We start from the raw sequence: 23,954 nt of genomic DNA, 5'->3' as shown, positions 1-23,954 counted from the left end.
CAGAGATGGAAATGTCCAATAAATATTTTAGCAATATTGTCGTGACACCAAATAGGATAATGAATGTAAAGTTGCCTTGTAGAACCACTCAGTTTATTTGTAGTGTAGTCTATATAATGAGGCATTTCCACGTTTTCTTCGATTACTTTTATTCTGTAATTAAAACTTCAAATACTTCTAAATCACTAAGAAAGTACTATGCATGTACTATGCAGACCACTACATATGACAGCGTTACATTAGAAATCCAAATTTTGAGTACAGGAATAAACCACAGTACAGACGACTCCAACAGTAAAGCAGTTAAAACCAGCTCCATCTACAGGCCAGCTGTAACACCAACATGCTGCTCACATGTTAATGCATGAGTGATGTTAAATATAAATATATTATTATATGTATTATTACATTATATTTATATATATATACATTTTATACATTTATTTAGTAAAAATATTCAATTAATTTAATAACAAATCACTGCCAGAGACCAATCTGTTTATTTTCTGCTGTTGATATATTTGTACTTACAATACTATTACTGCTAATTAACTCTGATATCCATATTAGACACGTAGCTGATCAATTAGTTGATTTCAATTTAATTAACACACACCCCAGGCTATATTTCTATTTAAATAACAGTCTAAAGCTGTTACTGACTTGCTTTTACATTAGTAACGGTGGACAGTAACTAAGTAGGCTACATTTAAGCCTTTTTTATTTATTTTTATGCCGCTACATTTAACTGACAGCTAGTTGGGCTTACTTTAATACATAATAATCCATCTATAACCTTAAATCAATTTGCAAAACATGATGGCTCGTCGAAGACAAATCTACACAACAGCAGATCCACATATCCGTTGTAATAATCCAACGGGCAAATATAACACTCCGTGGGCCAGTAACATACCTGGAAAACATCTTGCCAATAGTAAGTCTGTGATTTCACGAAGGCAAAATGCTGAATGTAGGTCTTGTACTGAAACACTGCTATGCTGTGGTCTTGCTACGTCAGTACAGGATCCGCATACTTCATGCAGCCCTGTGCACCGACACAGCAGCGTTACCATCGTCTCGCAGTGTACAGTGTGCATGTGCAGCCTCATTTATGAGAGTCTCTGCGGTCCTCCTGAGCTCTGAGTGGTGCTGTCTCGCCTGCGTCTTCCTATTAAAACTGCCTTCCATTGCACTTCTCCACCAGCGGACTAACCAGGCCCCTCGCAGCCGCTGCACGGTGGCCCCGAGCCGGGCTGATTCCCACCACAGACCCGGCAGGTGTGACGGTGGTGGTACACCGGAGAACGGCGGGCAACATAACCACTCTGGATGCTGGATTTACAGACTGCTCCGCGGGAAAAGCCCAGGATGTGATGAAATGCTAATCAAAGTGCGACACACACACAATCCCATGCACATCAAAATCGGGCCTGCCTTGCATTGCAACTTTGCGTTTTTGCCTCTCAGCAGGGGCTAAAAGCAGATAATCAGAGGTGAGGCTGGTGAAATTATCGTCTGGGGGAGGGTGACGCGCACTTCACAGCAGCCCCTGCGCTGTCAGACGAGGAAGTGAGGCTTCATACACGCCCATTTCAGCCTGTCGACCCTGCTAAAAAAGCCCAGAGCCGTTCATCAGATAGCACAGCAACAGACTTTTCAAACATGCGTCCACTTTCGGATGGACGACACTACAAGTAACCTGCAGGACGACGCCGATTTCAGGGGGTAGGTGACCGAAGATTTTTACACGTAACGTGAACATGACAATTTTCCAAAATGTTATTATCGTGAGACTTCTCCACTATGAAGGCCTGTCTCCATCTTTTTTTTTTTTTTTTTGATAGTCACATGCGTGATCTCTGGCCTAACTGTCACCCACATGCATTGTGACTCATAAATCGGCTTCGTCTGCGAGACCAAGTGAGTCTGTCGGCACAGTTAACGAGCTGCAGGCCAGATGTCAGCATCTGCTCGCCGTGCGTGGAGGGGCACCTGCTTGCGTGATGATGTTGCGTGAATTCAGGTTGCAGACCGAGCTCCCATTTAATACCACAAACCTCCTTTTGACAGGAATTTCACCCAGATTCGCACTCAGCTCCATTAGTGACAGCTGCCAACTTCCAGTGGTTCACCTTGAAGAGACAGAGGGGCCCCAAAACTCTTTTTCGTTTTACAAAATCCATATACATTTATATAAAGGCTTGTATCTGGTCGATTAATTGAGTCGGTGAGAAATAATTAGGAAATAATTTGGCAAATAATCAGTTGCTGAAGGCAATCTTTTAAGCAAAAATAGCAAAACTTCACTGATTCCACCTTCATGTGAGGATTATCTGATATCTTTGCTCATAGTAAACTGAATACCTTTGGGTCAGGGATTGTTGGTTAGACAGCCTGGTTGTGTTCATCACTGTCACTATGAGCTCTGGGATCTTGTAAATGCACTCAATTTATAGACCAAACAGGACCAGAATTATTTTTTTAAGTGATAATGAAAATAATCATTGGTTACAGGCTTAAATGCAACGATATTTGCACTTTTCTTGCCAGTTAGTCGTTCTCTAGGTTACTCAAAACAAAAAAAAAACAAAACATCAACATCCCATGTGACATTTAACATTCTTTAAAAAATGACAATAAAACTTTATCAATGTTTTTCAAATGATATAGTGCGCTACAAGACTTGTGATGTCACTGTAAACTGGGTAGTGAGTACCACACAGAGAGATATTATAGCGATATTTGAAAGTTCTGTATGGGGACCTCGTGGTCTCCCAGTGGGATCCGTGAGGATCAGACCACATGTGGGCTAACAGAATTCCTGGCCTGTTGAATATGGCTTGTAAATGAATATATTTACAGCAGTACTTCACTACTGCATTAGTAATCCCATGCAAAACAGGTACTCGTCCTCTGAGTGTGCTGGGTGCTCTGCTAAACTTATAATAACTTATGGATCAAGGCTGCGACTAGACAGACAGATTTATCCTGTGAAAAGATTTGTTTCCACAGTGTGTGCATCATGCATGTGTCCAGATAGATTCAAATGATGCAGTGACTAATGATCATTATGTACAATCTGCCGGTTATGTTCTCAATTAATGCTTTGATATAATGTCAGAAAATAAGGAAAAATCACATTTTTTTGCTGTCATGGTTTGCAAAATGTGTTGACTTCAGATGTCTTGTTTTGTCAGATGCCAGTCAAATTCAGTTTACTGTCATGTAACCTAAAGAAGAGCAACAAATGATTTGATTAAAAATGACCAAAACTTTATATGATCATTCCAAGTAGTTACCAACTAACTTATTATCATTTGATAAATCAATCAACTAATCATTTGAGCTATAGGACAAAATCCAAAAACACCAATCTCAGTGTAGGGCCTCCATTTAAAATTTTAAATTCAAACATAGGCACACAACCTAAACAAAGTTTAATACCCTCCTCAGCAATGACTTCTGTACACAACCATAGTGCAAAGTAAACATTAAGTCACCTATCATTGTACAAAGTAACACTTTATAATAAGGTACGCAGTGTTTTAAGTAGTTACATTTTCTCAACATATTGTCTAAAAGATTACAGCTTCAAAATAAATTGTACCTTGTATCTTGTTGTAGTCAAGAAAAAAAAATTACCACAAACTCAGCATCGAAACTCAGATGACTTCAGTGACAATAGGAGATAAATAAAGTAACCTGCGCTCATTATAAACTCAGTAATGAGCACCACACTAAGTCCCAGTAGGGTGATTTTTCAGTTGTCTTTGCAGTGGCAGGTCGCATCAACTGCTGCCATGGCTCTAATCCTAAACACACGCCTGAAGTTGATAGTAATGGTATCACGTGTCTGTCAGTGTGCTGTGGTTTAAACTTCACCTTCAACATCGGAGACATCTGTGATGAGTGGCTCAGATGAAAGAGCTGCCTCAATGTCATGTACTCAAAACAAATTGTTCAACACATGCAATCCATCACTAGCAACTAAATGTGTTCCCAAAAAACTAATATTGGTTTGATGTTCTGAGAGTAGGTTTTATCCTTGGGTTTTGACCAAAATTCACACAATATTTGCTTTGGTTTCATGGTAGGATGTCTGGTTTCTTGTCTTTGCTCCTCAAAGACAGTTGTAAGATAATATGTGCTGAATGTGTTGGGTCATAGCCAGGACTTTTGAAAGTCCCCACCCAAAAAACGTCTCCAGAATTGTTTAATTATTTATTTTATTTATTTATTTATTTATTTGATAATTACTTAATTGTTGCAATTATTTTATGCAAATGTAGAAGAATCAACAGTTGTTTATTAACACAGCACAACAAACTAAACTGTCCCTTCGTCTCTGTTTTCTCAATAATTATTACCAGATTACATACTTCAGTTGAGGAAGCTTCCAAGGAAGTTACTAGGCAATTAGATCTTTAGTCCACTAGTTCTTCTTGGACTTTGGAAAGTCCCCCACTAGTTCTACTAGTGGCATAAACAGGAACTGCGATTATTAATCGGAGTTCCCGTTGTTTTTACTACATTAATGAAGGCAAGGTGAAGAAGAATGTTTGATGAGGCAATTCAAGCATAGAGAAGAGTGTGGTTTGGATTGTTTGGAATGTGAACTTTAACATTGATCCTCTCAGTGGTGTGCACGTTGCTCTGAGTGTATTCTCATACTTAGAGAATGTTTTGTTTCCAACATGGACGTCTAAATTATATGTAAAACATCCTAGTCTGTGTGACAAGCTGTCTGAGAGTTTCTGAGAGCAAAAGTAGAGGAGGTGGTTCTGACTCCTTGCTAAAACCTCTATTCCCCGCCTAAATAAATAAATAAATAAATACAAGGACATGAGTTTTCTCTCTGTCTTCAGACCCTGTCATCAGTCATAGATCAGCTGGACTGGGGCCATCACCTTTATCACTGTCACATTGATTTCACTTGTCCCATGATACACTGTTATTAGAAAAATATTGATTGTAGCAGTTTTAACATGTATGAAGAAACTTCAAAATAGAATGATTTCATGTCTTAATTATCTGTTACAGAGTGCTAAAGTTTTGAAGTATGGACAGGGAGCTTGGTCGACATGGCCAGTCAGAGCACAGAGAGGCCGCTAATGGAACCAGCTCTCAGACTTCCACCACCACTCCTGACTCCTCCACCCCTCCAACCCCCACCCCTCCTCGGCTAACCCCCAACCCCATGCTCCTGGACTCCCCTGCACCCATGCTGACACCCACCACCTCCTCCCCTCCTCCACCTCTCACCCCTGCTCCCTCCGTTTCTGCAGCCCATGGCCCAAAGCTTGCAGCAGCAGCAGGCACTCCGTCTCCTCACATCCTCGTCCCCGCTCCCCCAAAGCTCACCTCCACTGCAACCCCCGCCCTCCGCACGTACTCTCGCCCGATCCTTCCTTCCCCAACGGGTGTCTCCAAAACATCTCCAACCACGCAAACCTCCACCTCCACCTCCACCTCTCTTCTCCCTCCTTCCTCCCCCTCCTCCTCCTGCTCCTCCTCCTCCTCCTCCTCTTCTTCCTCTCCTGTTGTAGCCATCACCACCTCGCCCCTTCTCTCTTCTTCTTCTTCTGCAACGCACAGCACCACCACCTTATCAACCAAGACCTCCACCAGCCTGACCAACGGGAACATGAGGCCTGTATCAACGTCAACCTCCACACCAATCACGCCCTTTCACACACCAGCCAGCCCACCTGGCAGACAGGTAACAAATACACTTACACAACCTGAAGGTAACTCAAGGCTAGAGGAGACAAACTGATCCCCACATATCAATTTATAGGAATAGTTTGACATTGGGGAATTAATTTGGGAAATACACTTATTTACTTCCTTTCACTGTGGTAAATATGTAAGTTTGTTAACTTGGCTTAGCATAAAGACTGGACAGTGGGAACCAGCTTGTCTGACTTTGTTGAAAGTTAATAAAATCTACCTATCAGCTCCTCTAAAATTCATTAATTAACATGTTATATATTGTTTGTTTAAACCGTAGAAAGAGCGAAATGATACATTACTTTACAGGTTGTTGGACTTGTACATCTTAGTTGTCAGACTATTCCTTGAATTTTGTCCCTCCACTTCATAAACAACAATATACTGTATAACACACACACACAGAGCGACTTGTGCAGAACTTTGAACTTAATGCAGTAAAAATAAGTTCCAGCTTGTGTGTGGCTGTAGTTTTTGTGACCAATATTTTGCTCTGCGGGAACATTTTCTCAAACATTCAGTTTAACATGACACCTGTGAGAGTTTCAGAGCTGCTGCAGTATAAGCACAGTGTAATTGGCGCTGCAGCTAAAAAAACTCCTGCTTTTACATTAAATTACATAATATTATAGTCATATCTCAAAGTTTACAAACTTGGCAGCTACAGTATGTAGACCTCTTAACAGTAGACAGTTTGGCTCACTAGGAAAAGCACACATGTAATTGATAACATTCAAAATGGATGCATTCGATTTAGGTGAGCTGGTTTCAGGTGCTGGTATTGCACTTGCTGGCTCACTGTCAGGGCTTATTGGGACATTTGATATAACTGAGCCATCCTTAACTAATCAACCAACGCAATTCAGCAATACAAGCCAGGGACATAATTTCCATTGGGAATGGGAACATCAATGCCCCCCATCATATTACATGTTTCTTACCAAAGTTTGTTCTAATGCTCATCCACCAGAGTCCATATGAGACAAGATCTGATAAAAACATTGGTACACCCAGCTTCAGTTAATACTGTGTGATCAAGGCAACGAGTGTGTAGCTTGTAGCTCCTTTTTGCTCTGGGTTTTGCCTCTTAGGCTACAGACAGGCTGCCCTACCTTAATGAGGAATGATGTTCTGGCTGAGGTTCAGGATATGCAGCCTGAAAGAAAAACCATCATCATTCGCTCAGGGCTGAAAAGTTACAGAGATGTACCTAGTGTATGTATTTTTTGCTATACTGCTCTTACTATAAAAAAGTACATTTACCTCTTTTTTAATAGCACCTTGTGTATGTCTATCTTCTATCTATTGTATTTATGAAACCAATCACATGACCTGTAACTACAGACTAATACCAGCCAGGTTTAAACTACTGTAAACTGTATACTTTTAGTGGGTATTATGGAACTGGGATACAGTACTGGTCTCAGTGAGTTTTTAAAAGCCTTCAGGTATAACAAACTTAACGACACATATCCTAAATGAGACTGGTTCAAGGAGAGTTTTTTTCAGAACAAAACTGAACCTTATTACTTGCTATAAAGTAACTTCTAGCATAACATAACATGTTCTCTTATTTGCTCTCTCTACACTGTCACTGACAGAAACTGGATTTCTTCCAATAACAAAGTGACAGTTAGGGCCGAGTATCGAATGTAAATACTTGGTACCATGCCAAAAACTGCCAGTAACTATCCTGTCATATATGTTATGTTTCTGTTTATTCTTTAGTCACACACTTTGGATGTAAATTATAATTCCAACATTTTTAGAATGTAGACATTTATATTTATTAAACATGTTTGTATTTTGTGTATAACCTTTGTGTATACAAACCATGTTTGTATAACCTTTAACATTTTAACACTGTAACTTACTTGTTAGAAGAAAAATGTGTTTTTGCAGAGATACATGTTTCATTCACCACAGCAAATCATAGTGTATCATTTTGGAATTGGTACAGGAACTAGTATTGTCAAGATGAAATATCGGTGTGAGGTGTCTGGGTCAGTGTTTGTCTGCAGTGCAGGTGACTGTTTGGGGTTACAGTTTCCTTTCTGTTTGCTTTTATCTGACTATGTTTCACATCCCTAGCCTTTGGCAACATGTCTCCAGCTTTGTTTACTCTGTGATTAAACATCTAGTGGAAGTGTGAGCACCTTCCAGCCACATACGACCTACAAACACATACGTACACTGATGGACAGATGTTGGCACATGTATTTTTATCTGTTCTTGACAGTGCTTTACAACTTTTTTTTATGTGATTTAAGACTCCAATGAACATGTGTTTTAGGCATCACATGTTCACTCAAAGTGATCTACAAAGGGTGATTATTTGATACGCAAAATGCTCATTCTCAACGTGAAACTAGTTACAGACTAACATAAAACCATCTAACATAAAACACAACTTTTCTCCATTAGGCTACGTCGTGCTATTCACGTTTTTACTCACTTTTACACTATAGTTGACAGCAGAACATCCGGGTACTTTGCCCCCGCCCCTTTGAGAGTAAAAACAGCCCTCTTTTGACTGGCAGTGAAAGCAAACTCCGAGGTTTTTTATTTTACTAGCAGAAGATTTTTTTCATATATATTTGTTTGGTTTTTTTTAGCTTTTAGAAGCCCGAATCCTACGGCCATTCAGGCAAACAAGCGTGTTATATTGTTGGCGATCAATCTGTGTCGTTAAATAGAGAAGTAAGGAAATGGGGGTTGAGTGTCCTTACATTTATTTTCTTGCCTCCCATCATGTGGACGAGTAACCCCAATGCGGTGTCATATCATGACATGTAGGTTAATGTATTTCTGATATCGCTCATTTGTTTCAGAAGTCTGCCCAGTCAGACATTACTGTCATCTCATTACGTTGCTGTTTTGAAGTGGGACTGCTGTAGCCATTGTGATACCCGTTTGTGCGCATTGGGTGACTTTTACTACGAGCTTAGAAAAGTAGAAAACAGGGAAGGTTTAGCCATTATTCATTATTAGGTGGTAGGTCAGCTTAATTAATAAGAATTATTAACTTTGAAATGCCTTCTGCTCCTGGGGGTCTTTCGAGTGGACACTGTTAGACTAAACTCCGTATGTTTCACGGTAAAAACTTACAGCGTCATTAAAACTCCTTTCTACAGGTTCAACCAGCATCAGTTCATTTACTCAGTAAATGTACTCAGTACTCAGTATTATACACACACGGAGACATATTGACTTGCCGGGTCCCGGGGTTAAGAATTCTCATCCTTTCTTTGGATTGCCCTGCAGGGACAGCTCTCCTCCTTTAATGTCCTTCACTCAGTTGGGAGATAAAGAAAACAGTATTGTTTTTTCAAGCGGTTGACGTGCGAAACAACAGGATTGAGGCAGGCGTGATGTCAAAAGGGGCGTGGCCGTTCTCAGGTTAGGGAACTGACGTATGTTGAGAAATAAGGCGCAGGAAGAGCTGCTTTGTGTTGAAAATGAGTTGGAATAAAATAAATAGGAAAGAAAGATCGTATTTGGTAAAGAAGAGTTGCTTGTATTTACGGTAATTTACACTTCTGTTTTGTCTTTGTGCTTTCTCCATAAGGTAGTATAAGTGATGTGGAAAAAATTAAATTAAATTTGGTATTTAATTTTTAAAGTTTGTAAATCCGTTTTTGGATCAGTTAGATTTACATCGTCTTTGTAATGAAACTGGGTCTTGCCTATAAAAAGTATTCACCCTTATTGCTCTTATAAATAAATGGAATCATAGTCAATACAGTTTGGCTTTTTTTAACAAAAAAATTCCAAATTTCAATTACTTAAAAATATAATCTAAAATAAGTGACTGCATAAATATTCACTCCCTGCTAGTCAGTATTGAGTAGATGCACCAGTCAGAGCACACAGAGTTTGTGTGGACAGGTCTCAACTTTCACCTCGTTCAACACAACATTCATCTTGTTGTCTTTAAATCATTTCTGTATAGCTTTCACTGTGTGCTTTGGGTCATTGGATTTGGGATGCTTTGGGATGGTGTGTTAGTGATGATGTGCAGTGCTTGGTGTCTGGCACACATAGCATTTTGGTCTCATCAGAACAAACAACCTTCTTCCAGTTGACCTTGGAGTCTCCCACATGCTTTTGGGTGAACTCTAATTGAGATTTAATATGAGCTTTCTCCCATAAAGCTTTGACTGGTGAAGAACTTGTAAGTAGTCTCTCGCATCTCAGCTGCTGAAGTTTTTAACTCCTTCAGAGTAGTCATAGCTGTCTTGGTGGCTTCCTTCACTGGTGTCCTTCTTGAAGAGTCACTCAGTTTCTGAGGACAGCCTGCTCTCAACAGATTTACACATGCGCCATGTTCCTACTTTTTTTAATGATGGATTTAAGTGAACACAAGAGGATGGTCAGTGACGTGGATTTTTTTTTTGTATCCATTCCATGACTTACTTTACTTACTTACTTTTCAGTAACCTTTTCTCAGAGTTGCTTGGACTTGGACTAATTTTGTCCTCATGGTATAACTGTAGCAAGGAATGCTGATAAACCAGTAACTGGACCTTCCAGACACAGGTGCCTTTATACTACAATCACTTGAGACACATTCACTCCATTCAGGTGATCTCCTTTTCACTCACTGTGTGACTGCTAGCACCAACTGGCTGGACCTCTGGTGAATTAGGTCAATCACTTCAAAGGGGCCGGATATTTATACAGTCACTTATTTTACATTGTATATTTTTAATCTGTTTTCACTTTGACATTGACATGTTAAAAAGCAAATTATATTGAGTGATGTTTCCATTTATAAAAGCAATAAGAAGGGAAAACACCTAAGGTGGTGGATACTTTTATAGACACTAAATGGAATTACCTTGCTTTGCCTAGATGCTATCTTAACTGTGGCAAAGGCAGGGTTTGCAGTGGATTTGCTGTTACATTAATTAACTCCAAACAGCCTGCAAGCTCCATCCCATTTATAATTTAGCAGTATTTTTCCCTATACAGTTTTGAATTTCTTTAAAACAACTTTTGGTTTTCACTCTTTGCACATGCAGATGTACTTCTGTCTTGCTTTTCTAGGAAATATAACATTCTGAACTTTTGCTTCCACTCCTCTCCTCTCCTCCCTTTGTTCCAGGTATCACAGACTCATCCTGTGGGCACACCTGGTCTTGTGCGAGCCAATCAGAGCCTCTCCCCTGTCAGGCAGAGGGTATCCCAGCAGACACTGCTCCTAGGGAAAGGTCTCAAAGGGTCTGGCCAAGACCAGGTGCTGCTAAGAGCTCAGATGGTAAACATAGATACACACACAAACCCATATTTACATAGATTTCTACACCTAATCTGGTTCACTGCTACTAGCAATGTTTAGCACAGGAGGTGCAGAGCAGGAAAGATTACCAGTATTATAATGAGCAGCAGATAGTGCAAATGTTTGAGTTATGATACCTTCAGGTTATGTAGGAACTACATATGCAGTCAGCTATCGGCTTGAAAGTATGTTTCAGAACAGCCGTTAACACTCTGGGTTTTGAGCAACAGAGCAGAAACATCTGGACAGAAATAGACAGTGAATAATAAACCTCTTGAAATGTATCATCTGGGAAATAATCTCAAACATTTGAGGAACAATGATAATAGAAAAAGAAAGTACTCTTTTTTTTCACTTCTTATGCATAGAAGCATCCCAAGATGCTTCACAAAACTGGATTAAAAAGTCCAGGGAACTGAGTACCTGACAAATAAGTAGCGTACTGATAGAAAGATTTAAAAATGGATTTACGGCATTTCCCACAATGACCAATAAACACCCAGAAATGCTGAAGAGGTTACCATACAATAAATAGCATCACATCTCATTTAAAGCAAGAAATATATGTTGTCATAATGAGCTCCCAAATGAAACAATAAAACAAAACAGACAAAGTTACAGGCATTTTAATGGGACTTGAACCTGCAGTCCTTGTTTTCCGGGTGTAAAAGAACCAGATTTCTCTTATATGTTGGGAACAGCAATACCACAGTGGATGAGCTATCAGACAATAATGGATATTAATCTTCCACAGGAGACAAAACCTGTCCATTAGTCTAAGTCCAATTTTGGTGAACTCAGTCAAGTCCTATCAGACTTGGGGGCTAAAATGTAGCAGAATCTTTCCTGCGCTGACAGTAACTATTTGCTGTGCAGTGCTCCTGAATGTTTTTAAAGAATTATATCTTCATTAGAAACCAACAGTAAAGGTAGAAAAGTATTATAAATATAACAGTAAATTGGACACAGCATTGGTAGTATGAGTCACAACACGCAAGCATATTCCTTTTAAGCGCTTAAATATGATTAGATGTGCAGGGGACGTTAATCCCTACTCTCCTCTTTTTATTTCCTCCTCTTCTCTCCTTTTCTTCCTGCAGCTGATTCTTACGTCTGCTATGCGACCTGCTTTGTCCTCCTCTTCCTCCTCCTCCTCCTGCTCTCCCCCTTCCTCTAACTCTGCCTCCGCTCAGGTGAGCAGCCGAGCACATGCTACTTTTCCTGTGTGAATCTGCGACTTTCAATTGACTAACCCCAATTTCCTTTAGTTTCCGTTGCATGATTGTCAAAGTGTCCGTTCTCACGCTGCACTTTACGTGGCGCCTGACAGTGGCAGCCCACTGCTCCTGTTTGTTTCACTGCATGTGATTTGCTGGGTGTTGCATGTGTGTTCAACCAAGGATGGGTTAAATGCAGAGGAAAAATTCAGTGTGTGTATGTAAAAATAAATACACTGCCAATAAAGCTGATTCTTCTTCTTCTTCAATGAAAGATTTTGCATCTACCATTGAAATTTCGCTTTCATGTCTCAAGTTCCTTTTCTCATGCTAATTTTTTGTCTTTGTTTCCTCTTCTGAACATCAACCTTTGCTTCAAAAAGTCTGCCTGAAACATGCTTATTTGCTTGTTAGATGAGAAGATTGACACCACAGATGAGAAGATTGACACCACTCTCATATCTGTCTATTAAATATGAAGGTACAGCTTGCAGCCATTTAGCACAGATAGTCTGACACATAGCTGTAAAATGGAAAATTGTTTAAGCTGTTTCCTTTAACTAGTGTAACCTTCTCCAAATTCAGTAAAAAGAAGAGCAAAGCCATTAACATTAAACTCTCTGTTGGTCCTTAGCCGGACGTGCTAATGGTTGCAGCTTATGTTAACGCAGATAAACACAATGTTAAATCCATACACTTTTGCTTAAAACACAACTCTCCACAGTTCTTATAAATGAATCTCTCTGACTACAGCTCCATGTACACCACTTCAGTATCTAGAGTTATAGTTAGGGTTTAACAAGCGGTCAGCTCCTGAGCACCTTATGTCAAAACCTGAAACTTGAAAGATGTGTTTTAGATCTAACTGAACCTCTTTCTTTCCGTATGTCGTCTCCTTTTCAGCTCCAGAGTCTCACCTTGAGGCCTCCTCCCCCGGGGGCCCTCACCATTCCCCCATCCCTCCGCCTCAAGCCCCCCTCCTCAGCGCCGCCTCCCTTCTCTCGCTCTCACACATCCCTCTTCCCCCCTCTCAGGCCACGACCGCAGCCCAGCACCACGGCAACGGAGAGCCCAACCACGCCCAGCCGCCATCTCTCCGTCCCACCTCCAAGTATGTCCCAGAAGAGACCAACACTGGGTGTGATAATGTTGGAATATTGTACTCATCAGTGTGTGCTTCATTTATGTTTTACTGACCTTACATTAATCTGTGATTAAGTCTGTCCATAATAATGTTATTGCCACAAAATAATTAGAAGTACTTTATGAAATACTTTATTATACTATACATTCTCAGTCAAATTTGTTTCATCACTGATAATTAATAATAGATAATTTTGATAGCTAAAGTTAGCTGTTGTATTTATGATTGATATTGTAATTGTAGCATCTTTTGAAATCAAAATATTGTAGAATTATTGTTATTATTGTTCCACCCAAAAGACAAGGCTGGATATGATCTCTATAAATTCAGCATATGTCAGCCTGTCATGCAACCTGAGAGGCAAAAGAAGTCTACAAAGCGCTACTTCTAAAACCTATGTAAGAAGAGAGTGTTATTTTTTTTATCACCTCTTTTCTTCTCTCATCTGAATTAAAGTGACAAGTCAATTAGAAGATGGTAAGATTTCAGCCCAGTCAATCAATCAAAGTAAACTGTGAAACTAGATAGCAATGAAAACAGGATGTTCATTCTTTCTGCAGTGGAAATTACACTGTTGCAGACAGGAACCACCAGTTATTTGTGTAGATAATTATTGAGTTCAGAACAACATGAACTTCAGTTTTACTAAAGCAGAAAATGAATTGCATGCGAAAAGCTACAGTACAGACACAGGGAGGTCCTCGTCAGGTAACCCGATCCACTTGTACTATATTAATACACAACCACCTGGGAATTTGTGTTGTGCAGTGATCTGAGTGATAATTGGTTTGTCAGTTTGTACATCAATTATCCAGAAACAAAAACAGGAAAAGTATCTGATCAGCACTAGGGCTAAAAGTAATGCAGCCTGTGTCAAGCACTAGAATGATGTAGCTGTAAAGCCAAGACAAGCCAATATGGTCGGGGGCTTTTGCTGTAGACCAACAGAACACCTCAACCGTATTTTTCAATATTTTATCATTTTGTCAGCGGTTTCTCTCATTGTTTCCTCAGTCTGATATTTGTTAGCTGAGCTTGTGAGGCTCCATTTTCTTGCTGCAGTCTAAAGGATCAGGCCTGGGAGTTAACACTCACCTAGAGCAAACAAAGCCAGGAGTAATTATTCAGATTTTTGATTTGCTAACTTTAGGAGTGGTTTGAGTGAAGGCAAAACCCAAAGACAACCTGAAGCAACGGGCATGAAATGAACATTAAAATAATTTAAGAAGCTTACTGCCAACAACCTGAATCAGAGTCTCTCCATGGGAGCTGTCACCAGAGCCCCAAGAGTTTTAGTGTTGCTCTCGGGGCACATTACACTGGAGCATCAGGAGGTTGAATCTCTTCAGCACTGCGGGTTCAACCTGCTGGTACGTCTTTACAGAGAGATGAGCTCTGTTCATAGAACTTTATGTTAACATTGAGTCAAAAGTTAAAATGAGTCATCTTTCCGGCAGAACATGAATCCGCAATTTATTTCTCAATGAAACTGCGAAATACTTTTGGCTTCAAACTTCTTTCTTCCCTCATTAACACCACTGATGGGCCCTTAGGCAAGATCCTGTACACCAGCTGGAGCTGCTCAGTGGCCAGCAGGTCAGACTGGTTGTACTGTACTGTTTCCATAAGTTAATGTGGTCCAGGTGTTGCACACGTTAATTATGCACCCGACACTCAAGTATTAATTTTTATATAAATTTGTTTTTACTAATTATGTCCTTGTTCAAGAAATGATCATAATATGACCATAGTGTGATGCTAAAATGCACATATTTCAAGAGAGGAAGAAGATATTTCAGGCCCTGGATACACAAACCAAACTCCTTCAAAGGATACATTTGTTGATTGTTTCTCGTTTTTCACTGGATTTGTTAACACTAAGAAAAATATGGAATATTATCAGACTTATTGTTTAAATCCATGGCTTCTTTGTTTTCAGGACTTATACATAGTAATTATAGTCAAACTAATATGTCAGTCTGGTTGATATTATTGTTGTTAATATATTTCAGATATATTAGCAGCATAGATGGTGGAATAATAATAATAAAGAATAATCAGCAAACTTTTTTGATAACTTTGACTAGAAGCAGCATCTCAACCAGAGGACAGTAGGAGGACAGATTAACTCTTTCGTACTCCCGGCTAATCATAAGATTCAATTCAATCCCTCTGTTCATAGATATGTGGGGCATTTGCTGTTAGAATTATGTGTCTGTTTATTCTTATAAAATAATATTTCCTCCTTTATCCTCTCTCTTTTCTCCTCTTCTTGGAGCTCTTTACTCTCCAGTTCGAGCCGTCCCTCTGAGACCCAGACTTCACTCTCCAAATGGTCACAGAGTGGCGTCACCAAGGCAAACCTCAACCCTCCAACCAATCGCTGCTACTCCCACCAGTCACACCTCTCCCCTCAGCAAGCCACTGGCTGACCTAAAAAGTTGTCCGTTAAGTCAAACGATGCTCGGGACCAGCCAATCCCAGCATGGCTCATTATCTGTGACCAACCCGTTGTCTGTTTCCTCCCATTTCGATCGCTCGCCTTCTGCAGCGCGGCAGCTGCAAATCATCGCCCTTTCTTCGGGCCGTCAGCCGCAATCTGGCACGTACGCCAACACTGTGCAGTCGGTGCCTCCAATTGTAGAGTTGCCTGAGCTGTCCAGCCAATCTAAGAGGACGTCAAGCAGTGAAGACGTGCTTCCTCTTCCTCTAAACCCAACTTTGCCAAAAGCCACTTCTCCTATGTCGTCGCCTCCATCTCTCCTGAGTCCAGCATCCCCTCCAAGTCAGACTGGTCCTCAAACACAAACTGTGACACAGAAAGGGGAGGTGAAGGACAGCGAAGAGCAGCGAGAAATAGGACGAGGGATAAGACAAGGAATCAGAGATGAGGGGACTGTTAGTAAAGATCTTAATGTAGAGAAAGATGACCAAAGAGAGAAAGTGAAGGAGGAGAGAGAGAGGTTTTCAACTGAGAACGAAGGAAGTCTTGTCACTCAGAAGGAACAGGAAGTCGAAACTGTCAAAGAGGAAGAACAAATGGAAGTGACAGAGGAAAGCCAGAGTGACAAAGAGAAGACCGAAGAAGCTGAGGAGAAAAAAATGGACGAAGAAGAGGAAGGAGAGACAGCTATGGATCAGTCAGAGAACCCTGCCAGTCTGGTTCTCCATCAGTGCCAGGACACGGAGCCTATCCCAGCATCTGAGACAGTTAAAGACTCCAGCACGGAACCAAAATCCACCCTGGATCTCATTTCAGCTCCTGTACCAGTTCAAACCCCAGTCTCACTAACAGTACCAGTACCAGCTCCAGTCCCAGAGGTCTCTGTCCATAGTCAGAGGCTAGCAGAGTCTCATCGGGATGTCCAGCCAGTCAACCAGGAGGACTTCTGTGAGAACATGTCAACACAGTCTGACAATCAGTCAGGTACCTTCAACCACACGTCTGACTCAAGTTTTACTTACATACAAACAAATCATTCATATGATTATCTTTCAAAGTACATTAGATTTTATTTTGACTTCCTGCTTTCCAGGCAGCCGTTGACCTGACATTTTAAACTTTTTGACATCCATGAGTGTGAACATCTCATGCCAAAATCGAATGACTTTATTGTTGCATGTTTGCAAATCTCCTGCAGAACTCTTGCCAACATTTCTCCTAGTAGACATTTTCTGTGCAACAAAAGCAACACAAGTTAAGGTGAAATGTGGACCAAAGTTTAACACAACAAAAATGTCACTGGAGCAGGACAGGAGAATAAAATTGTGCCTCCCAGTTTTCTTAAAAGTAATGTAAGTACTGTTTTTATGAAGAACTGTAAAATGCTGAAACTGGCACATTAAGGGTTACACATGCTCACCTTTCTCTGCTTAGGGAGGAATTAGTTTCTTAGTTTGTCAAGGCACTTACTTTAGCACATAGAACTAAGGAGCTTAAACTGTGAAGAAAACACCCATAACAAAAGTATGTGGACAAGTGTGTATCTGACAAAACTTACTGATTTAACTACACTAACTCTGAGATCACTGTCTTTGCTCCTCCCAGCTTTGTCCAGTCTCTCCTCTCAGTCTCCCCCCTCCTCGCCCTTCATCACCCCCTCGGCAGAAAACCCTCCTCCCCTCCTCCCCGCTCAGACCAGCTCAGACCCGACCGACCTTAGCCTATCCCAGCATGAGACGGAGAAAGTCAACAAAACGGTCGGGGACGATTTGCAGCATCTGGCTGAGGCCGCAAGCGAGACGGAGCCACTTGGCCAATCGGAAGACGAGAGCCTAAGCCAATCGCTGAGCAGCCCCTGGGAGCAGAGGGTGTGGCCCGAGGGACGACAGGTTCTGACTCACCTAGTGGAAGGATTTGTCATCCAGGAGGGGCTCCAGCCATTTCCTGTACGAGCACACACACACACACACACACACACACACACACAGAGTCATGTTTCCATCACTTCTGGGGACATTGCATAGACTTACATTCATTTCCTGGAGGCTTAACCACCGCCTCACCATAACAATAAACATTACTTGCCTAATCCTAACCCTTACCTTAACCTAATACCAACCTCAACCTAACCTTAAAGCAAGTCTTCACCCTAATATTTAATGATTTACCTTGTGGTGACTGGAGGCTTTATTTTTTATCCTCAGAACTACAGGAATACGCGTACACACACATACACACACACACACACACACACACACACACACACACTTCTAAGAGCAAACAGATGCAAAGTCTGTTAATTTGATTATTTTACCTCTGGATGTAGTTAATTTATTTTTTGCTGGACCGTTAACAATTGAGCAACAGGACATAATCTGGTCATTATTAGCTAACACTTTAAGTGTCAAAAATGCTCAATCTGCTGTTCAAACTCTAATCTGCTGCAGTTTATATGAGTAGTTTGGAGCTCCACTCATTAACTCTACCTTCTGTAGCATGAAATAATTGTCGTAATCTGCTTTCAAGGCTCAGTAGTTTGTCTTGACCTTTATAAAGCTACTGAACTTCAGTGGTTTTGACCTCCAGCTTCTCATATTTCTCAGTAATACCGAAGAATCATTTTGGTTCAGCTAATAGCTTAACTTGCTTTTGGCAGAACTTTCTCCAGTTTGCTTGGGTTTTTCTGTCGTGAATATCTTGCCAATTAAATATGTGTGTCGTGTTTTTTTTTCTACATATTTCCTGTGGTTAGGAATGTAAAAATAAGATAAGGTTGTGAGGACTTGTCCCCACCTGAAATGATTTTTTGTAAGATGTAAATTGATTTGTTGGATCCTTGAATTGGATGTGTGTTGTGCAGAAACTCTGGGTGTGACGACGGCTTACAAACTGTCTTTTCAAATTGTTGTCACAGCCACAGAGAGTTTATTGAAGTACCTTTTTATCATGCAGGTGAATCGTTCATCCTTGCTGGTTCCGGAGCAGGTGACCAAACCGCAGGAAGTGAACGGGACCAATGGGAAAGCAGTGTTGCCCGTGATGGACACTCTACAACAAGCTGAGCACTCCACTGATTCAGAGCAGGAGGAGGCAGGAGACACAGATGACCCTGGAAACAGTAAGAGTCTTATGAGCTAGCTGGTCCAATGAATGAATTTTAGTGGTTCTCACCTCTGCTCTAAGTGACGACAAGTGAAACTGTGGCTGATAACAACACTTAAGGATGGAAGTGTTACCTGTTTACATCTGCACTCAAACATACCCTAAACTAGACCATTCTCACCCAACTCAGAGCAGTTTGTCACTCCAAGTAACAAACTGCCAAACAGTATCATTCAACGCATCATTAAAGATGTAAGAAAACCCTTTAAAGGACAACTTAACATCCATTGAAAGTCTTGTTTTTGCTTATCTTTAGTGGTGTAACTTCTCACGATGCTGCTGTGATGTCCAGGTGTACGCAAGGTGTGGTTACAGGTGCAACAGGGCACATTTCTGACCCCACTCAACCTGAGAGTCAAGTCAGAGCTGAAACAGGATTGAAACCTTCAAATGGAGGTGGCAGCAAAGTTCGACTTTTCACCGTGGTGTTAAGTTGTTCTTTAAAAATGTCTCTGATCAAAATAACTTAAAAGAACTCACGGTAACATTTTGAAAGTGATGACTGAGCAATAATCCAGAACTCCAATTATATAAAAGAGAGAAAATCAGCAGCTTATTGTCGATATTTTCTAGCAGCTCACTTTATTTTATTTTACATTTTTTGCAAACTGATTTGGACCAGTTTGATGTGATGGATCCGAAGCAAATTTCCAAACACCAACAAGGTTGATTTTTGTGGCACACCGAGAAAAACAGAAGACAACAACAGCTGCTAATTTTAAAAAAAATCTGATGCTATAATTTAGATTGATTACTTTGTTGTTGTTGTTTTTTATCCTCCTTCAAACGAATAACTAACAAGCTGGGTGACAACACATAATTATCAGTTGCATCTCCGCTTTGTGTATTTATGCGGTGCAATGCAGTTGACTGTGTATATGTTTATGACACGTACAGGGTCAGCCCACCGGGACAGGACAGTGCTGCACTGTCAGTTCTGTGGGAAGAGAGGCCACGCACACAACTTCATGCGGTCCAAACGTTTCTGCTCCACTTCCTGTGCTCGCGGGTGAGACCTGATTTCACTGGCTTGAAAAACCAAAGCAGCCTTTGTAGTGTGTGACCTTAAAACATTGTATCTGAAACAGCAGCAGTGTTTCGAGGGGTGTTGCAGCAGCAGTGCTGACAGGATGTGGTATTTGTGAGTGTGTGGCCTGTTTAGAAGCACACAGGTGTTAAAAACATATATGAATCTTAATCAAAGCAACCATATCAGGAAACACACAGCATATCTCCTTGTTTCTCTTTCTCTCTCTGTGTCTCTGCCTGCTCTTCTTTCTCCTTTTCTTTGTCTGTCAGGTTTAACGTTCGTCTGACAAAACGTCTGCGGGCTCTGAGTGCAGGCAGTCGGTCAGAGAGGCCCCGCCCAGCCCTGAACAGAGCGGAGTCCGTGCCTGGGAAGCCGCTGTTACTGAGGCTGGTAGGGACACTGAACTAACCCCCAGTTTTAAACACTGATGAGCAGAAACAGTCACAACACTATCAACTGGAGCTTACTTTACATAAGTAACTTTTCTTTCCAGATAATTTGACATGCAATGTTAATCTCACACTGAAATGACAAAACCCCAAATTGGACTTCAAATGGTGTTTACTTTCAGTGTTGGTTATTGTTAAAATTAATTGTTTAGTTTTCATAATCTACAAAAAAACAAGTAAAATAGTAAAATGCTAGGCCTAAAACTTTGGACCCCATTTGAAACAAAAGTGTGAAAAGCCTTTCTAAAGTTGATCTAATCCAATCCTAATCCAATCTAATCCATCTCATCCAAATGGAACCTGAGCAAAAACCAAGGTCTAAATGTGGTATAAAGGAGAAAAAGAGTAAAACACCAATGCAGACCCAGTATTTTCATCAGTGAATGGAGTTTTGCATGACAAATGAGCAAGCTCCATCCCTCCAAGTGGATACTGAATAATGACTTTTCAGTGGCAAAGCTGTAAATTAATTTCCTGTTGATTTTTAATCACTTAATTATGTTAGCGCTAATCCTAATCTTCATTCAGATCCACAAAATAAGAGCAGTTTCTAATGATAAGATGAAAACAACCAAAAGTCTTGTTTTAGCATGTTAGCATGTAACATTTAGCTTGTGGTGTTACTATGGATGTTATATATGCTCACATTTGTCATGCTAACATAATAACCTTCACTGTGTAATGTTTAGCGTGTTGTCACATTAACATTAAACTACTTTAAACTGATAACACAAAATAAAGCCCCCAACATTCACCTGCTGACCAAGTTTTCATTAGTGACAAAATTATTCTGTAAAAGTTGTCAAAACAACAATTCACCTGTTTACACAGTATTCCAATCATGTATTTAAAATAATATAGCTATTTACACTGATTCACACCCCAATCCTCTCACAGTCACTAACAAGCACCAAAGTGGGTGGTGTTGAGGCCTGTACATCACACAAAAAGAGCCTTAACACAGCCTCATATATGAGCTATAAATTCTTCTCAGTGAAACAGCAGTTCCATAATTAAATTCATTTAAATCATTTCATTACTGTCTTTTTTTTATCTTCATACAGAAGATAAAGATTCTCCCTTTAAACATTTTACATGGTTTCTTTTAAGTAATTGTTTGTATACTGTGTGTGTGTGCGTGCATGTGTGTGTGTGTGTATCAGAATTTTCATTCCTTTTAGCTCCACCACACGAAGCTAGTAAAATAGTAAAATGCTGCTTACACATTGATGTATCAGTGTTATTAATGTTGTTATATCAGTCACTGGGCCTGATTTCCTTCAGCAAGCTGGATGTATTAAAGTAATAAAGACGAACTCACCTGTCTTCTTCACTTCTTCTCTCCGGGATTTAGTGCTCATTCTCTTCTTTCGACTCGTTGCAGCCTCGTGATCTCTGGAGCGCCGGTCGGCGAGAGAAGGAGGGGAAGGAGAAGGCAGCGGCAGACGAGGAGGAGGAGGAGGAGGAGGAGGAGGACATGGAGGGAGGAGGGGAGGAGGAAGAAGATGATGGTGGGGAGGACCCTGCTGTTGTCATGACAACCAGAATGGAGCGTCGGGCGGCACGGAGGGCGAGGAGGGCGTCTGCGCCCACCTTGACCACCTCCACACCCACAACCACGTTCAAACCCGCCCCCTCCCAGTGGAGTGTGGAGGAGGTGACTGCCTTCATACACACACTGCCAGGTAAACTTCAACAGTCTACAGTCTGTACATATGAAACTTTCAGTTCACATGTGGAACTTCACGCAGCTTCTTTGGACCTGGCAGCCTCTGTTCAAGTTGTCACTTTGATTTATATAAAAACTCAAGTTTCTTAATTACCAGCAGATGACGGGAGGCTCGTACACACTTACTCTGTCGCCCCTCATCCAATTAAGAGTTTTAAAAAGTGCTGAAATGAACCACTGGGTGAAGCAATATGCATAATTTTAATCACCAGCTGTCAGAATGAATGACATCACTGTGAAACATCGGAAAGAAAAACAAAACACAGTGAAACTCTGGGCGTCATCTCTAAGCTCTCACAGCCGATGTCTACATGTGATGATTATTTTGTTCTGAACATTGTTGAAGGTCTTAGGAGGCCTCTTGATGACAGTCATTAGTATATTTTAGTATTAAAACAATAATAATGATAATAATAAACTTAATTTGTATAAATGAACTTAACTTTTCGGCAGGAAATGCAGCTCAAAGTGCAATAAAGAAATTACATGCATTAAATTCTTCCAATAACATGGACACGGGATGACCATAAAATTAAAAATCAATATAAATTAAGATGGATATTAATCATAAAAATAAGATGAAAATAGAAAACAGAGAATGCATAAAATCAGTCAAAGGCAACATCTATTCAAAATGACATTTATCAAATACAGTCCCATATTTGATACAGGATTTTCTTTTCTTTTAACCAGTGAGCACCTTTTCATAATGTATTGGTGTTGGTAATGAAACTCAGTTATTTTAGTAACCCTGTCAATCACTGGTCAGTTTGACCAATGAAAAGTTCTTTTCAGTGTTTTTGATCTTGGTAGCAGTTACTACTATGTAATCAAAGGGGAAGCTGTTGATTTCCCTTCATGTGACACTGGTCAGAATATGCTGTTTAGAAGAGGGATGGATGTTTTCAAAGCCCACTTTAGTCTAGAACTGACCTTAATCCCTGCCTGTGTGTTCGTGTTGCGGTGTTTCCAGGCTGTGGCGACGTGGCCGAGTCTTTCCGGCTGCAGGAGATCGACGGCCAGGCCCTGCTGCTGCTGACCGAGGACCACCTAATGACCAGCATGAACATCAAACTGGGGCCGGCGCTCAAAATCTGTGCTCACATCAACTCCCTGAAAAACCAATGAGATCAAGAAACAGACAGAGAAGAAAAAGAGAAAGTCATGGCGTGATGTCGGACAAAAACTGGCAATAAAGATGTGGGGAATCAGAGAAAAGGAGGAAGTTGGAGAAAGTTTTTTTTTGTGGTAACAAAAATAAAAGCTGACACCAAGAATGACAGAAAAAAGTCACAAAAAGAGATTCATGGTGATCTGTGAGATTATAAATCGAGGTGTGGCCTTGGCAGGAGCGTGGAGATGCCAGAATCCAGAAGAAATTTCATCCATTTTGGGCTGTCTGACAGTAGCAGGAGACCGGGGGGGGGGTTTTGTAACTTTGTGTACATTTTACATGCCGCTGGAGAGTGTAAATTTGAAGCTATTTCATGAAGGATTTTGAACATTTAATATATAAAATTTGTCTATTTAGTTTTTTTAGAACGTGACGTCAACGACAAATCTATCCAGTAGCTAACATAACCGGTGTGTGTACAAGAAAAATAATAATAATGATACGTAGACTTTGTAAGTGATTAATGAAAGTTTAATGTTTTATATCACTATATTCTGGACAAAACCATGTCTGTGGATTAAAAAAAGTCACTATCGGGATGGAGACTGGTGTCTTTAATTGTCACATTTTTATGGTATCCTGCTTGAAATTA

General features: G+C 40.5%; 2 protein-coding genes across 10 annotated transcripts in view; one reads left to right on the top strand and one right to left on the bottom strand.

The window, feature by feature from the left end:
* The window catches only part of LOC124049514 (cullin-1), a 29,115-nt gene extending 25,289 nt beyond the window's left edge, over window positions 1–3,826 (bottom strand). The window contains exon 1 of the mRNA XM_046371244.1: window positions 3,822–3,826. The gene's annotated coding sequence lies outside the window, so the exon portion shown is untranslated. The remainder of the gene's footprint in view (window positions 1–3,821) is intronic.
* Window positions 1,006–23,901, top strand: si:ch211-230g15.5 (flocculation protein FLO11). 9 transcript variants are annotated; one of them, XM_046371236.1, is made up of 13 exons: window positions 1,018–1,728; window positions 1,848–1,923; window positions 5,044–5,722; window positions 10,841–10,993; window positions 12,115–12,207; window positions 13,135–13,342; window positions 15,654–16,802; window positions 17,424–17,764; window positions 18,771–18,936; window positions 19,878–19,989; window positions 20,280–20,400; window positions 21,844–22,144; window positions 23,162–23,901. In XM_046371236.1, the coding sequence occupies exons 3-13, from the start codon at window positions 5,063–5,065 to the stop codon at window positions 23,314–23,316; spliced, it is 3,459 nt and encodes a 1,152-aa protein (XP_046227192.1). In that variant the 5' UTR covers window positions 1,018–1,728; window positions 1,848–1,923; window positions 5,044–5,062; the 3' UTR covers window positions 23,317–23,901. The 9 variants fall into 9 exon arrangements, with proteins under 9 accessions (XP_046227198.1, XP_046227192.1, XP_046227195.1 ...); XM_046371237.1 differs by lacking the exon at window positions 1,848–1,923 and having other exon boundaries at window positions 1,019–1,393; window positions 1,474–1,728; XM_046371238.1 differs by lacking the exon at window positions 1,848–1,923 and having other exon boundaries at window positions 1,019–1,393; window positions 1,471–1,728.
* The last annotated feature ends 53 nt before the right edge of the window (window positions 23,902–23,954 follow it).

The sequence above is a fragment of the Scatophagus argus genome, chromosome 18, assembly GCF_020382885.2.
Source record: "Scatophagus argus isolate fScaArg1 chromosome 18, fScaArg1.pri, whole genome shotgun sequence".
Taxonomy (NCBI): Eukaryota; Metazoa; Chordata; class Actinopteri; family Scatophagidae; genus Scatophagus; species Scatophagus argus.
The sequence above is the reverse complement of the archived record's forward strand: the minus strand, read 5'-3'. Positions and strand labels throughout refer to the sequence as shown.

Excerpts from the sequence above, each read along its gene's own strand:
- si:ch211-230g15.5 (XM_046371236.1), top strand. The coding sequence starts at position 5,063 with ATGGACAGGGAGCTTGGTCGACATGGCCAGTCAGAGCACAGAGAGGCC. Across the intron at positions 19,990-20,279 it reads TCCACTTCCTGTGCTCGCGG|GTTTAACGTTCGTCTGACAA; the intron begins GTGAGACCTGAT and ends TTTGTCTGTCAG. Across the intron at positions 22,145-23,161 it reads CTTCATACACACACTGCCAG|GCTGTGGCGACGTGGCCGAG; the intron begins GTAAACTTCAAC and ends CGGTGTTTCCAG.